The 13,008-nt window shown below is 38.8% G+C and overlaps 1 protein-coding gene across 7 annotated transcripts in view; it reads left to right on the top strand.

Annotated features, from left to right (window-relative positions):
* Positions 1–13,008, top strand: part of spegb (striated muscle enriched protein kinase b) — a 90,571-nt gene that overhangs the window by 60,242 nt on the left and 17,321 nt on the right. For all 7 annotated transcript variants that reach the window (XM_026911067.3, XM_053234460.1, XM_053234461.1 and 4 more), the window contains 14 exons: positions 906–1,166; positions 1,455–1,613; positions 1,700–1,889; positions 2,744–2,973; positions 3,221–3,340; positions 4,579–4,683; positions 5,666–5,872; positions 5,946–6,069; positions 7,056–7,228; positions 7,405–7,517; positions 8,353–8,521; positions 9,842–9,941; positions 11,351–11,551; positions 12,905–12,962. In XM_026911067.3, the coding sequence (XP_026766868.3) occupies positions 906–1,166; positions 1,455–1,613; positions 1,700–1,889; positions 2,744–2,973; positions 3,221–3,340; positions 4,579–4,683; positions 5,666–5,872; positions 5,946–6,069; positions 7,056–7,228; positions 7,405–7,517; positions 8,353–8,521; positions 9,842–9,941; positions 11,351–11,551; positions 12,905–12,962 (2,210 nt within the window). The remainder of the gene's footprint in view (positions 1–905; positions 1,167–1,454; positions 1,614–1,699; positions 1,890–2,743; positions 2,974–3,220; positions 3,341–4,578; positions 4,684–5,665; positions 5,873–5,945; positions 6,070–7,055; positions 7,229–7,404; positions 7,518–8,352; positions 8,522–9,841; positions 9,942–11,350; positions 11,552–12,904; positions 12,963–13,008) is intronic.

Below are 13,008 nucleotides of genomic sequence, written 5' to 3'. Positions count from 1 at the left end.
CCGACCTCCCAAAAATATGCTGGTATGTGGATTGGGTCTAAATTGCGACTAGCTCTGTGTGCGTGTGTGTGTGTGTGTGTGTGTGTGTGTGTGCGTGTGTGTGACCTGTGATGGACTGGTGTCCTATCCGGGGTGTATTGCCTCACAGTCAGTGTTCCCGTGATTGTCTCCAGATCCTTTACAGCTAGGCTGGTTATCATTTCAGAAGCTTGCTAATTACATGAATGGTAGAAGCCAGACTTTCGTTCTATCTAGGACATGATGCTGTATGACACGTTGCTGTACGACACATCTGTGATTACGTATAACATATATTTTAATATTTTACCACAATAAAAACATATTCCAAAATGTAGGGCTCGTTTCCTGAAAAATCAGATGCACTTCACAGGAATGCATTAAACTCAATGCAAGGTCATTAGCATAGGTTATTAGCAGACCAGATCTACCTTGCCTGCTGTGGTAGTTGACAGTTTTCAGGCTCTTAGCCAAGCTCCATTTGCTCTGACAAGGACAATTTTCTATGATAGACAAATTATCCATGGACTTGCTCTCTATGCTAAAGTGTAAGATTCTGTAATTGAATCAACCAGGTTTAACAAGTGCATAAGTGCTACTAACCAACATTTGGACATCACTGTCATCTCGGCTTGTTTCTGATGCACACCTAGGCTAAATTAGCATAGCCAAACCACCAACATGAATGTTGTGGGGAGGTAAGAAGAGACTGGAGAACCCAGAGGAAACCCACCCTGGAGCTGTGAGGAGGCAATGCTACCTGTGGCCCACCATGCACCCCTGTCTTACCAAACAAACATAAATGTTCAATGACCATCATACAAAACCAATTTTTAATCAAAATCCCTTGTATGTCATCTCCTCCATCCTCTGTACTCATCTTCCAGCCGCTCCAGTAGAACCTGGCCTGGCCATAGTGCGGCCTCTCAGGGATGTGATGGTGAAGGCGGGAGAGTCAGTGCTGTTTGAATGCCATGTGATTGGACCACAGGACGTGGATGTAGACTGGCTGTCGGATGGGAAGCTTATCCAGCCAGCACTTCTGAACTGTAAGATGCACTTTGATGGGAAGAGGTGCAGATTGATGCTCAACTCAGTGCATGAGGACGACAGTGGCACATATACCTGTAAACTGAGCACAGCCAAAGGTAAGCATCTCCAGACATGACATCATGGTAGAAAAATGTAGGACGTGCAGGCTTTTGTCCATTCTTAATCGCTTTGTGCCGGTTTTGGGTGGTTAGAGCATTGGATGTTTGGCATTTCAGCTTGTGCTGTTTAAACTGGATATTTGTCCAATTAGATAGATCAGAGCACTAATCTTTGCAGTGCCATGACTCTCCAGACCTGAAACTGGTGATTAGTACTCAACGACTGACCTTCATTATTGAATTGTTCTCATTATCATACTGATTACCATTGCTTGTCTTCTGCAGAGGAACTAACCTCATGTGCCCAGCTGAAGGTCATTGCCTCTGTTGAGCCACTGTTTACCCGAAAGCTGGATGTGTTGGAGGTGATCGAGGGTCGAAATGCACGATTTGACTGCAAGGTCAGTGGAACGCCACCACCTGTGGTCACCTGGACTCACTTCGGTAAGAGGCTTTTCCCATGAGAAACTGTTATCAATTAGTTAAGCACCTAACTATACCGCGGACATCTGTGTGTTTTCTTCTCCTAGACAATCCATTGGTAGAGAGTGAGGACTTTCGCATCCTGAAGGAAGGTGGCCGGCATTCGTTGGTTATCTCCCATGTGAGCAGTGAGGATGAAGGGTTCTACACAGTGGTGGCCAAGAACACACATGGCAAGGCCGAATGTTCAGCAGAGCTCTATGTACAGGAACCCCGGCCAGCTATGTCATCTCAGATGTAAACTCTTCTTGTTTAACTTCATTACATGTATATACAGTAGAAGCATTTAACTGGGAATTAGGAAGTGGGATAGCCCTGCTTTTTCTTGATCCCAGCAATGGCACTTATTTATGAAGTGGGATACTTCTTATTTTCCTGTTTTCAGCTCTCTAAGAGCTTTATCATTTTAATAGAGTTTTGTGTGCATCGCTGTGCCGTGAATGCACTTGGCAATTTATGGGTGATTAGTATTTATCATGGGGGAGTGTTCAGAAAAAAAAAGACTTTCTGGTTTCTCAGTTTTCTCTGTCTTGTTAACTTCAAATAATAGAAAAAAACAGAGACTGGTGAGGGAACGACTGTTTATAACTGCTATAGCGCTAACTCGTTCCACAGCTGGTCCACAATATTATTTTAACTATAAACTGCTAACATGTATGTGTTGTTTTTAATGAATTTAAAATTGTAAGTGCTGGAAATTTTTTGTTATTGGAAAATAATCAACTTTGGGGTGCTAACATTAAATAGATAAATGAATTTGATGAAATTATTAACATTTTCTTCAAATTATAGGACCAGAGCTTGGCAACTGCCGTTCACATACACCAAAAGTGACAGAGCTCCGCTTTATCACACCCCCTTACTGCTCAGCATTAATACTTTGTTTATGTTGCTGTCAAATATCTATTAACTAAGAACGTTATCTTCTACAGTCAGCTATAGTTCATGCAAATTATTGTTTGATTCTCATTACTTGTGTTTATACTGTATGCCAAACACCAACAGATTTTGTTTAGACTTGGAATTAAATATTTGCAGTTTATTCATCATGCTTTCTGCTTGACTATCTTTCACTCTCCAACTCCCATTAGGGCTAAGTTAGAGAAGATGCCATCCATTCCCGAGGAGCCAGAGGTTCCTGAGAGCGAAGTGGAGCGTTTTACCATGCCTGACTTTGTGAAGCCACTGTACGACCTGGATGTTGTCGAGGGTAAAGAGGCCGTGCTGAAGTGCAAAGTGGCCGGCCTGCCATATCCCACCATTTCTTGGTTCCACAATGGCAAGAAGATTGAAAGCACTGAGGACAGGAAGATGACGCAGTGTGAGCCATTGCAATATTTCAGTCTTCTGCATGGAGGTCAGAGCGTCAGTCAAACTCTGAGACTGCAGTCTCAGGTCGAAATGAGTGTCAGGAGATGAAATTTACAGATTATTCTACATGCCGGCCTGACTGTCCTTCTTAATACCCTCTGGCTTCTTTTCTCTTTGAAACTGCCTTAAATTTATCACTTGTAATCACTCTTTATCTCTCTTAAGCAGTTCTAATTCTTTTTTTTCTTCATCTGCAGTCAGAGATATCCACAGTCTTGTCATTCGCTCTGTCTGCCATGCCCACGGTGGTGTCTACAAGAGCGTTATTTCCAACAAGCTGGGAAAGGCCACATGTTATGCCCATCTGTATGTAACAGGTGAGAGAAATGCCATCACTTATTCAATATTATATGCCTGGTATGCCTCATATGCACTGAATTTGTCTGGCATATCTCTAGTTCAGTAGGATGCTGGTTGGGCTAGAGGATGGCAGGGAATACTGATCAGTAATGCTTAACATTCAGGGAAAAAGTATTGGGAGAAGTGTTAACCCTTTTCTACCTACATTAAGGCATTTATACCTTATTTATACAGTACCATAATATCAGGAATGGTCAATTTCCAGATTCAGCACAACCTTAGCTGAGATTAAAATATTCAAACATTGGTCTAAATTGTTGTTAATCTATTAACTAATTAGGGGTGTAATGCAATGCCACTATCTGTATCTGCATCTAAGTGCTCCAAATATTTGCATCTGTAACTGTATTTGGATTTAAACCTGAAGTGGGTGGGGCTTAAACCATAAAGAAATAGAGATGTGCGTAGGAATGCTCATGCAGTTATTATTTTTGTCTGTACATGTCTGCAACATTTTCTAAAGAAATTATGTTGGTTCTGTTTCCCAAAATATCAGAAAGAGAACCTGTCTACATTGTCGAAGTGGGCTTTGCTAGTAGCCTAATATCTCTAATTTCATGCAAAACAAGTTGTATCTCCCTTACATGAAGAACTAAGAAGTAGCAACAAAAGATGACATGAAAGTATAAAATGTTAATATTAATTATTGATTAAATATTATCATTAATTGTTAAACCAGTCAAACCAGACAATTATAGAAGATTAAGTTTAATAATATCTACCTGGATGTGATGAGTAGTGTTTAGATATTTTTATACAGGATCTACATAACAGCATGCTTTTTGTTTTTGAACAAATGAAAAGTGTAATGTATAAAATCAGTAACAATGTCAATTGGGTTAAGGCTTTATAGCACTTTATAGTTTGTAAAAGGAAGTTTCCAACCATATAATATTATTTCACATGCTTGGACTAATTTACTGAAAAGAACTGCACTTGAGATACAAATACCATATAAGTACAACTGTGGCCTGGATTTCTTGATCCTCTGATTATCATCGCAGAGAGGAAAAGTGGTCTTTCTAACATCCTAGAGCCAAATCCTTTAATGAGACAGACAACCCTAAAATCTATGCTTGATCCTCTCTGCATCCACTCTCTAAAAGATAAGGCTGTCAGTTCATTTGAGGAATAGACCACATGTCTGGGTTTATGTGTGTCTTACTCAGGATTTTTCCTCTCATCTCTTTTGCAGACGTTCTTCCCGATCCTCCAGATGGAGCACCAGTAATTGAGTGCATTACTGGCAAGACTGTCACTCTTAGCTGGAAGAAGCCCAAACGGCTGGACCCATCAATTGGTACTCTCGCTACACCATCTACACTCATATGGATGTGCACTACTAATTTATTTTGCTGTCATTCCTTCATGAATATAGGCCGCACACATTGCCCCATCTTTGATAGATTTGGAGTGGAGTATTAATTCACTGTCTTCAATATGCATATTCCTGTAAAAGATAGTTTAGCTGTCAATTGTTCTTGTATTCATGTCACCCTCATGTTCACTGCTGTGACTTTCTCTGTTATGAATTCAAAATTCCCTTATTTTAAATAGCCACTATCCCTTTGCTGCCTTGACTGATGTGTGATGTAGTGCAGGGGCATTCAATTAAAATTTGTAAAGGTCCAGTTAAATGAAAAATAAATTGTTTACAATCGTCTGGATAAATAACTAACATTTCTGAATGTTGACAACAGTTACCTTTTAATACTTTACCATTAATGATTAGTTTGAGGCAATAAATAAGACAATTTAAACTGGTTATATTTTGATGCTTCACATTATCACTTTTGACTAATGCGATGGACTCAGATGAGATACATTGATTTTGAATTTGATATAGACAAAAAGAAATGCATGCTTCTACTTTTTTAAACAAGCCATGTCTTCAGTTCACTAATCAGAAAAGTGAGGGTAAATAAAATGAAAAATCCGAAAAAGTCTGCGAAAACTCCTCTTTCTGACCAAATGTCTCTTGATGAGCTGCTTTCAGCTTAATAATTTAGATAATTAAAAAAAATAATTTTGTCATTTTAAAAATAATTTAATAATTTTGATTGGCCGCAACAATGGATCTGCTACAAAAGCTGCATTGGTTCATGTTTCGTAAACTAATGCTAAACTATATGTTTATACGTTTATAAGTACTCAGTTCAATCCACTTAAATACTTTGCTGGATCCACATCTGGAACATGGTCCACCAATTGACAACCCCAATATAGGTGGTCTGATCAAGGAAAGGATGAAAATGTTGTTTTAATCTATTTCCTGGTTCCAGATCCCAGCACCTTGATGTACGCTGTCCAGCAACAGGCCTTGGGCTCTATACAATGGACAATAATCGCTTCCAGCCTAAAGCAGACCTCCTACACTGTCACATCACTATCCAAGGGTGTCCGCTATGCCTTTAGGGTCCTATCAATCACCAGCAAAGCCTTTAGCAAGCCGTCTCCAGCCACAGACACAGTGCAGCTCATAGACAGAGGTAAGCACACACAAACATATTAGTGAGTTGTTATTTCAGTATAATTATAATATGTTTGTATCTTTTCCTGCAGGTCCATATCTCAAGGAAGCCCCAGTTATTATTGACAAGCCAGACATTGTATATGTGGTGGAGAATCAGTCAGTCAGCATTACGGTCACTCTTAACCATGTCAATGCAGCTGTCACCTGGAAGATGTGAGTTATCTGTTCAATTATACAAACATGCCTTGGGTCTATAAAGCTATTTCTAAAGATCTGCCTTATAAGTAATTTCAGGTCTAACCCAATTGGAAAATAAATTGGTTCCACTGAAAAGCTTAATTGAGAGGATGTGGTTTGGGTCAAAACTCTGCAGGGACATTTCTATGACTCATTCAAACTTGCCTCTTTTTTCAGAATATTAACATACCTGAATACAGGCTGCAGTGGCTTTAACTCTTTCAAGCATACCATTTAAAGTCTTTCCACTTTTGTATGCTTCTGTGTTTTGCATGATCACAGTGTCATTTTTGACAAATTCATCACATATTACTGTAAACAGTATAACCCCAGATTCAATACAACCTCGGATAATGATATGTCACACAAGATGTCCCCCTAACCCCAACTGTCACCACTATTTTCACCACATAATTAGAGTCTGAATTTGTATATATTTTCTACACTTAGGGGAAAAAGGTAAAATTAGGAATTGTCACTGAGGCGGTATCATTCAGTAGATATCTTTTGTTGCTTTAATTAGAAGATCATAACCACGTAGGGACATCAGTAATACTTAATTGGACACTAATTATACCCTTTACTTTTTAGGACACATTTACATTAAAACAAAAATGTACCTTTACAGAATCTACTTTTATGATATTGTTTTCTTGTTTAAATCATCACTCTATATATGACAACATGACAGAGCAAGCAATGCATCAGACAGCAGGACATACAATATGTGTGGTGGCCTGAGGAAACCCTTCAGATAGTGAAAACTTTGACATTTTCTTCTATATATAGTTATTGAAAATACAGATCTTTTAACTGAAATATGCTCCACTTTTGCTCAAGGACAAGTACATTTATAGTATTTTGAACTGAAACAGTATAACTGTACTCAAACAATACATCAGAATTTTCTGCACACTGCAGTAAATTGTAGCTGTGGTAAAACTGGCTGCTGTTTTTATCAGGAGAGGAGCGACCTTGTCGAACAGAGCTGGGCTGTTTGAGATGAGCATGCCTGATGATGACCAACACACACTAAAGCTCTGTAAGGTGAAGAGCAGTGATGTGGGACCACTTAGCTTCACTGCTAGCAATCCATATGGTACAGATTCCTGCCTCTTCACCCTAGAGATGGCAGGTAGGCAAAGAACTACATAGCATCTACTCATATTGGGCACATTTTGCCATTTTGTTATGTTGTAAAGGTGTTCTGTTTTTTTAGAAATGCTCTGATATTTATAAGAATGATCTTTGTTGGTGACCTTTTCACTGTTTTCTCCCTCATTCTTGCTCTGTGTGTTGCTCTCTTTCCAGTGGCCCCAACGTTTGAGTCTATTATGGAGGATCTGGATGTAAGTGTTGGTGAGACACCTCGCTTTGCTGTGGTGGTTGAAGGGAGGCCCATTCCAGACATCCTGTGGTACAAGGTATGTTACCTCTGCCTATTTGGGTTTTTTTCCCCCACAAAAGTAGAGGCTGGTTTTGCTGGTTTTGTGAGAATGTAATGATATAATTCAGGAAGCATTTCAAAAGCATTTCATATCTGCAAACCATGTTCTAAAATGTGTTTGCTGACATTTCTTTACTTGCACTGTATATGTAATACAAATCCCTGCACCTGAAGCAGGTTCATTTCTATTCTCTATGTGCTTGATGTAGGAGTCTCTCATCTTGCTTTGTGGATCAGAGAAACTTTCAGTTTGTAAAAATATTTAAAAAAAAAAAAAATTTCCTTACCTGCTTGGATTTTTATATAGCTATACCTAAGACACTTTCACACTCATACAAATCTCCCTTCTTCTCTTTCTCTCTTTTTCTTCTTAAGCTTTTAAAGACTCATATCTTCCTTTCAATGGTCTTGCTAACTCTCTCTGCCTTTCTTGCCTCTTTCTTTTACTGACTGATCTCCCACACACCCACCTCACTTCCCATGGAGAATCCCCATGCTCTCTTAAGCATGCTAATTTATGCTATTAAATATACCACTGGATGTTACAGCTTGCGCCTCAGGGCTACAATATGACTCACTGTGGTTAACAACCGAAGTCTGCACAAGTGGAGCCATGGAAAGTCCGGGGAATTTCAATGGAGAATTGAAAATAGAAAATATTCTAAAAATTTTGTCTACAGCCTTCAGCTGCAATATGGTGTAGCTAATGGAAAGCATTATGAAAAGACATATTGCATATTTTAGTGTGTGCCAGTTGAAGCTTTTCCTGACTAGGTATTTGAGTCACTGAAGGTGTTGTTGTTGTTTTTCAGAATGACATCCTTCTATCAGAGAGTAGCCATTTTACCTTTGTGTACGATGATAACGAGTGCTCTCTGGTAGTGCTCAACACTCAGCTACAAGATTCTGGGGTCTACACCTGCACTGCCAAGAACCTCGCCGGCTCCGTTTCCTGCAAGGCTGAGCTCACTGTCCATGCCAGTATGAGTCCTGTCTTTAAAGTTCGCATTTCTGATTACAATGCTAGAGTTCAGACTGGTACTGCTACATATTTGTGCGTGGTTCAGGGTTGTCTCTTTTCAAACAAACAGAATAATTCTTACCCCATAACAGATGTGTTCAGACAGAAAAACTAGGCCATATAACTATCGATCAATATCATGATAAATTAGGTCACTATACTCTTTCTGAAGACTTTTATGATCCACTCCAATGTTACTGGGTTTTTTTTGGGTTAAATCATTTGGGTCATTCAATGATTGGGGTCCCTTTTGTGCCTAACTATCATTACATTTATAAATTTCTATGCAAAGTAAAGGTAAAAGACATTTTAAACACAGTTATTGTCCTTAACAACAACCCATGTATCTACAGCACTTAGGAAACAGCATTTTATAGCTATAGCTACACTTTACTTTGAAATACAATCATTTAAACACTTTTAAAAATCTTATGTGTGTGTGAGTCCATTTAGCATATCATGCTCTGTCATGGTTTTGATGAATCATTTGTTATAGTTTGTGAAAAATGTACATTTTACCACATTTACCCCTATGAAATATTTGGAATATTCCACAAATCACATGTTCACCAGAAAGTTGCTTTGTCTGAATTTCCTGAAGAAAAGCATTTTCAGTGATATTGTGTTGTTGACTGACAAGGTCACTACTGAAAGTATAACCCCAAACCCTTTTAACCATACATTTTTAAAGGTTATATATCTTTTCTTAGATAAAATAATTTCAGTTTACTTTTTAAGTAAGGGAATTACAAGAGATAAATAGCATCCTAACTGTTTTTGAAACCATAAGTTTTCATTTGTTATTTAATGCAGCAGCATGTTAGCGAAACTAAATATTTTATACACATATCATGTATCCTGAAAATTTCTTTACATATTTTGAAAATGTTTAACTGTTATTCATCTTTAGTAGTGTCAGTGCTGCTAATAACATGACATGCCACCTAGCATCATTCCCTTACAACTGTTATTGGACAGTCGTGTTACTAAATCTTCTGAAGTTGTTCCGCATTATATTTCTTTTTGGTCCATTCTGATAAATGTGTTAACGCTCATCACAAAAAATACAAGGCAGACTCTCCAAGAGTTTAATTTAATGGATGTTTCCATTTCTGCTTACTTTAATTAAATTTTAATTTTAAAATCTAAATCTTAATGTAAACTTTAATTTCTAATTCTAAAATCTTTTTTATTAGGTAGTGTCTTTTCTCTGTGTATGTGCATGTCCATGTCCATATTTTTGTATGTGTACTCATATCTATGCCTGTATACATCTGTAGCTAAACAGGAGAAGGACGACCCGATGGAGGATGAGGAGTCTATCCTGAGGAGGATGCGACGACTCACTGATTACTATGACGTGCACAAAGAGATTGGAAGGTGAGTCATCCACCTGCAGCCACGCTTGGACACGCACCATTTCTCTGTAATGACTGTAGACGCCAGACCACAGCCGTGGAGAATCAACTCCGTCAGCTCTTACTGACGATCTGTCTAAGCCCCTCTGAATCATCAGGCGCAATTTAACATTCAAGAAAGCATTAGCGTCAAAGGTCTGAGAATGTTTGGGTGGGTGGTCTTGCTTAATTTCAGTGTGAGATAGTGAAGAAAGGAAATTTATGCTGATCTCTGACATGACTTTTTTCAGAGGATTAGGATGTTTGATATTCACTTAATTGTACTGAAGCTCGAAGAAATGTTCTGCTCTTTTTAGGAGCTTCTGAACAGAAATACTCAGTGAGAGAGGCTCATTTTCCTTACTTTTGATCTCATGGGTTTCATCACGTTTAACCTTGCAATAGAAACTAACATATCACATATATGATATGAATCTACCAAAAGGAATCTATAGATATATATGATATGAATCTACCAAAAAGAATCTATAGATAATGTTTAGCACAAATATTCTTCATTCTTATTACATGACAGACCAGCTTTGCAACCCATAATATGTTGCCTCCAGGTTTGGTAGCTAAGTAGCTTCTTTTTCTGGTTGTTGAACCTACTTGTCAGCCAGGTATCTATGAATTAATGCACTAATATATGCACATATATAGAGTTTCTTCCCCTGCACCCACCCCAAACACCCCTACCGATTTTCTACCACATTTAGTCATATCCAATTCCCACCAACCAGCCAGGTCTCCCCTATCATATGACACCTACCAACTTGGGAGGGCTCATTAGGTCTGTTGATCTCGAATGCTTACAATGAAATGAGTGTAACAGCACAGGCTTACTGCAAATTTCAAGCTTGGCTGGATAATGCAAACTGATAGGCACTGATTTGCAAATGTAAATATTCCTATGTCTGAGACAGAAGCTATTTACATATTCATCCTGCTGTCTGACAGCATTATGATGGTCAGTGTATAGATCGTTAATGAAAAATATTATCATCTTCTCTCTTCTCTTTGGCTCAATGATATTTCTCTTCTGCTGTGTATTTCCCTGGAGGGACTTTCTCTTCTGTAAGACATCACAGACCATTTGCAGGCTAAAATTGAATGATTCTCACCTCTGTCCCTCCACAGCACCTCTCTATCATCACTGACATATCCCTTCACCTGCTCAAAACACACTCCTCCAACACACTTTCAACCTCTAATGTAGTAAGTTAAAGCCACAGGCAATATTCCATCTGCTGCTGGGATTCTTATTTCACTTCCCAGCTTTTCATAGGCCAGGTGCAAATATAAAATATCCTCCAAAGTATTCCACAAAAATGTTGAGCCTGTGTTTATTTTACTTCATTTTAATTGTGCCTGGGACATGCTCTGTTCCAGAGGAGCCTTCTCATATGTGAAGCGTGTGACACACAAGGCGGGGAAAAGGGAGTATGCAGGAAAGTTCATCTCAGCTCGAGCCAAAAGAAAAGCCTCAGCCCTAAGGGAGATGAACATCTTGTCTCACCTTGACCACGAAAGGATCATCTACTTCCATGATGCCTTTGAGAAGAAGAATGCTGTCATTATCATTACTGAGATGTATCCTTTTCATTATTCTTCAGAGAGAGAACCTTTCCGGTGTGAATACTTGTTTCAATCCCCATGCTACAAACCTGTCAACACAGAAATTATTCTGTCTAAATAATTGTCATGCTTTGTAAAAAAAAATATTTGTCGCTGCCTACAAGAATAACTATAAACTTCAGATATTTCACTAATAATAATAACAATAATAATAATAAGAAGAAATATTATTTATATTAATTTGATAAATTTTCTGTAATAGGAGCTCGGATAGTAGTTCAGGCTGTAAGTCTAAGCCTAATAGTAAATGGACCTTTATAATGTGTTTTTATTTAACAGAGTAAAACATATAATTGGTGATTTGGTGACATTTTCTGTTAGGAGATTTTTATGTAATGTTTATTAAAGGACTCTCGAGTGGCAGTGCTTTGTTTTTTGTCCTATTTTTTTTTTTTTTTTTCGTTGGACATTCCATAATGTTACATGTATCTATAACTTGTTTAAAAAAGTGACTAGCATTCATGGGGGGCATGGTGGCTTAGTGGTTAGCACTGTTGCCTCGCACCTCAGGGGTTGGGGCCCTGTGTGCGCGGAGTGTGCCTGTTCTCCCCATGCTTCGGGGGTTTTTCCTCCGGGTATTCAGGTTTCCTCCCCTAGTCCAACGACATGTACTGTAGGCTGAATGGCATTTCCAAGTTGTCCATAGTGTGTGAATGGGTGTGTGTGTGCGATGGTGCCTGCCCTGTGATGGATTGGCACCCCATCCAGGGTTTCCCCCCGCGTTGTGCCCCAAGCCCCCTGGGATAGGCTCCAGGCTTACCCCCAACCCTGCGTAGGATAAGCGGTACAGAGAATAGATGGATGGACTAGCATTCATTAATAAATTAAAGATTTCTGTGGTATAATTGAAATAACACACTTCATGATGTGCTCTCATTGGTAAACAATCATCTTTGGGTGGTGTCAGTAACTCTACTTAGTAGATTTCATTTTAAAGACATTTACAAAGTGCTGTATAGAGTAAAAAGAACAGATTATAAGATGAGATTGAAAGATCAGATTGAAATATATAATGTGAAAAAAGCTGAGTACTGGCAATGAAGCCTTTTATGGGCCTCATTGTGAGGCCTGTAGTCTTACTTTTCTTAATGAATTTGGCCTGGTGCCATGAAGGCTGGAGCTGTGTGTGTAATATAAATCTGGTTATATCTTTGTTGCTACGCTAGCTGGAATCACAGCCAATGTTGTTTCACTACCAAACACACACACACACACACACGCACACACACACACACACACACACAAATGGATACTCATTATGTAATTTTAGGTTAGGAGCCTGTATTTGCCCTTAACATTTACCTGAAGATGTCACGAGGAGCTTCTGGATAGGCTCTCAAAGAAATCAACAGTGATGGAGGCAGAGGTGAGTGACACCTTCCTGTCCTTCCCAGTACTCACAAATAAGTGAC

This window comes from Pangasianodon hypophthalmus, chromosome 5 (assembly GCF_027358585.1).
Source record: "Pangasianodon hypophthalmus isolate fPanHyp1 chromosome 5, fPanHyp1.pri, whole genome shotgun sequence".
Taxonomy (NCBI): domain Eukaryota; kingdom Metazoa; phylum Chordata; class Actinopteri; order Siluriformes; family Pangasiidae; genus Pangasianodon; species Pangasianodon hypophthalmus.
The sequence above is the reverse complement of the archived record's forward strand: the minus strand, read 5'-3'. Positions and strand labels throughout refer to the sequence as shown.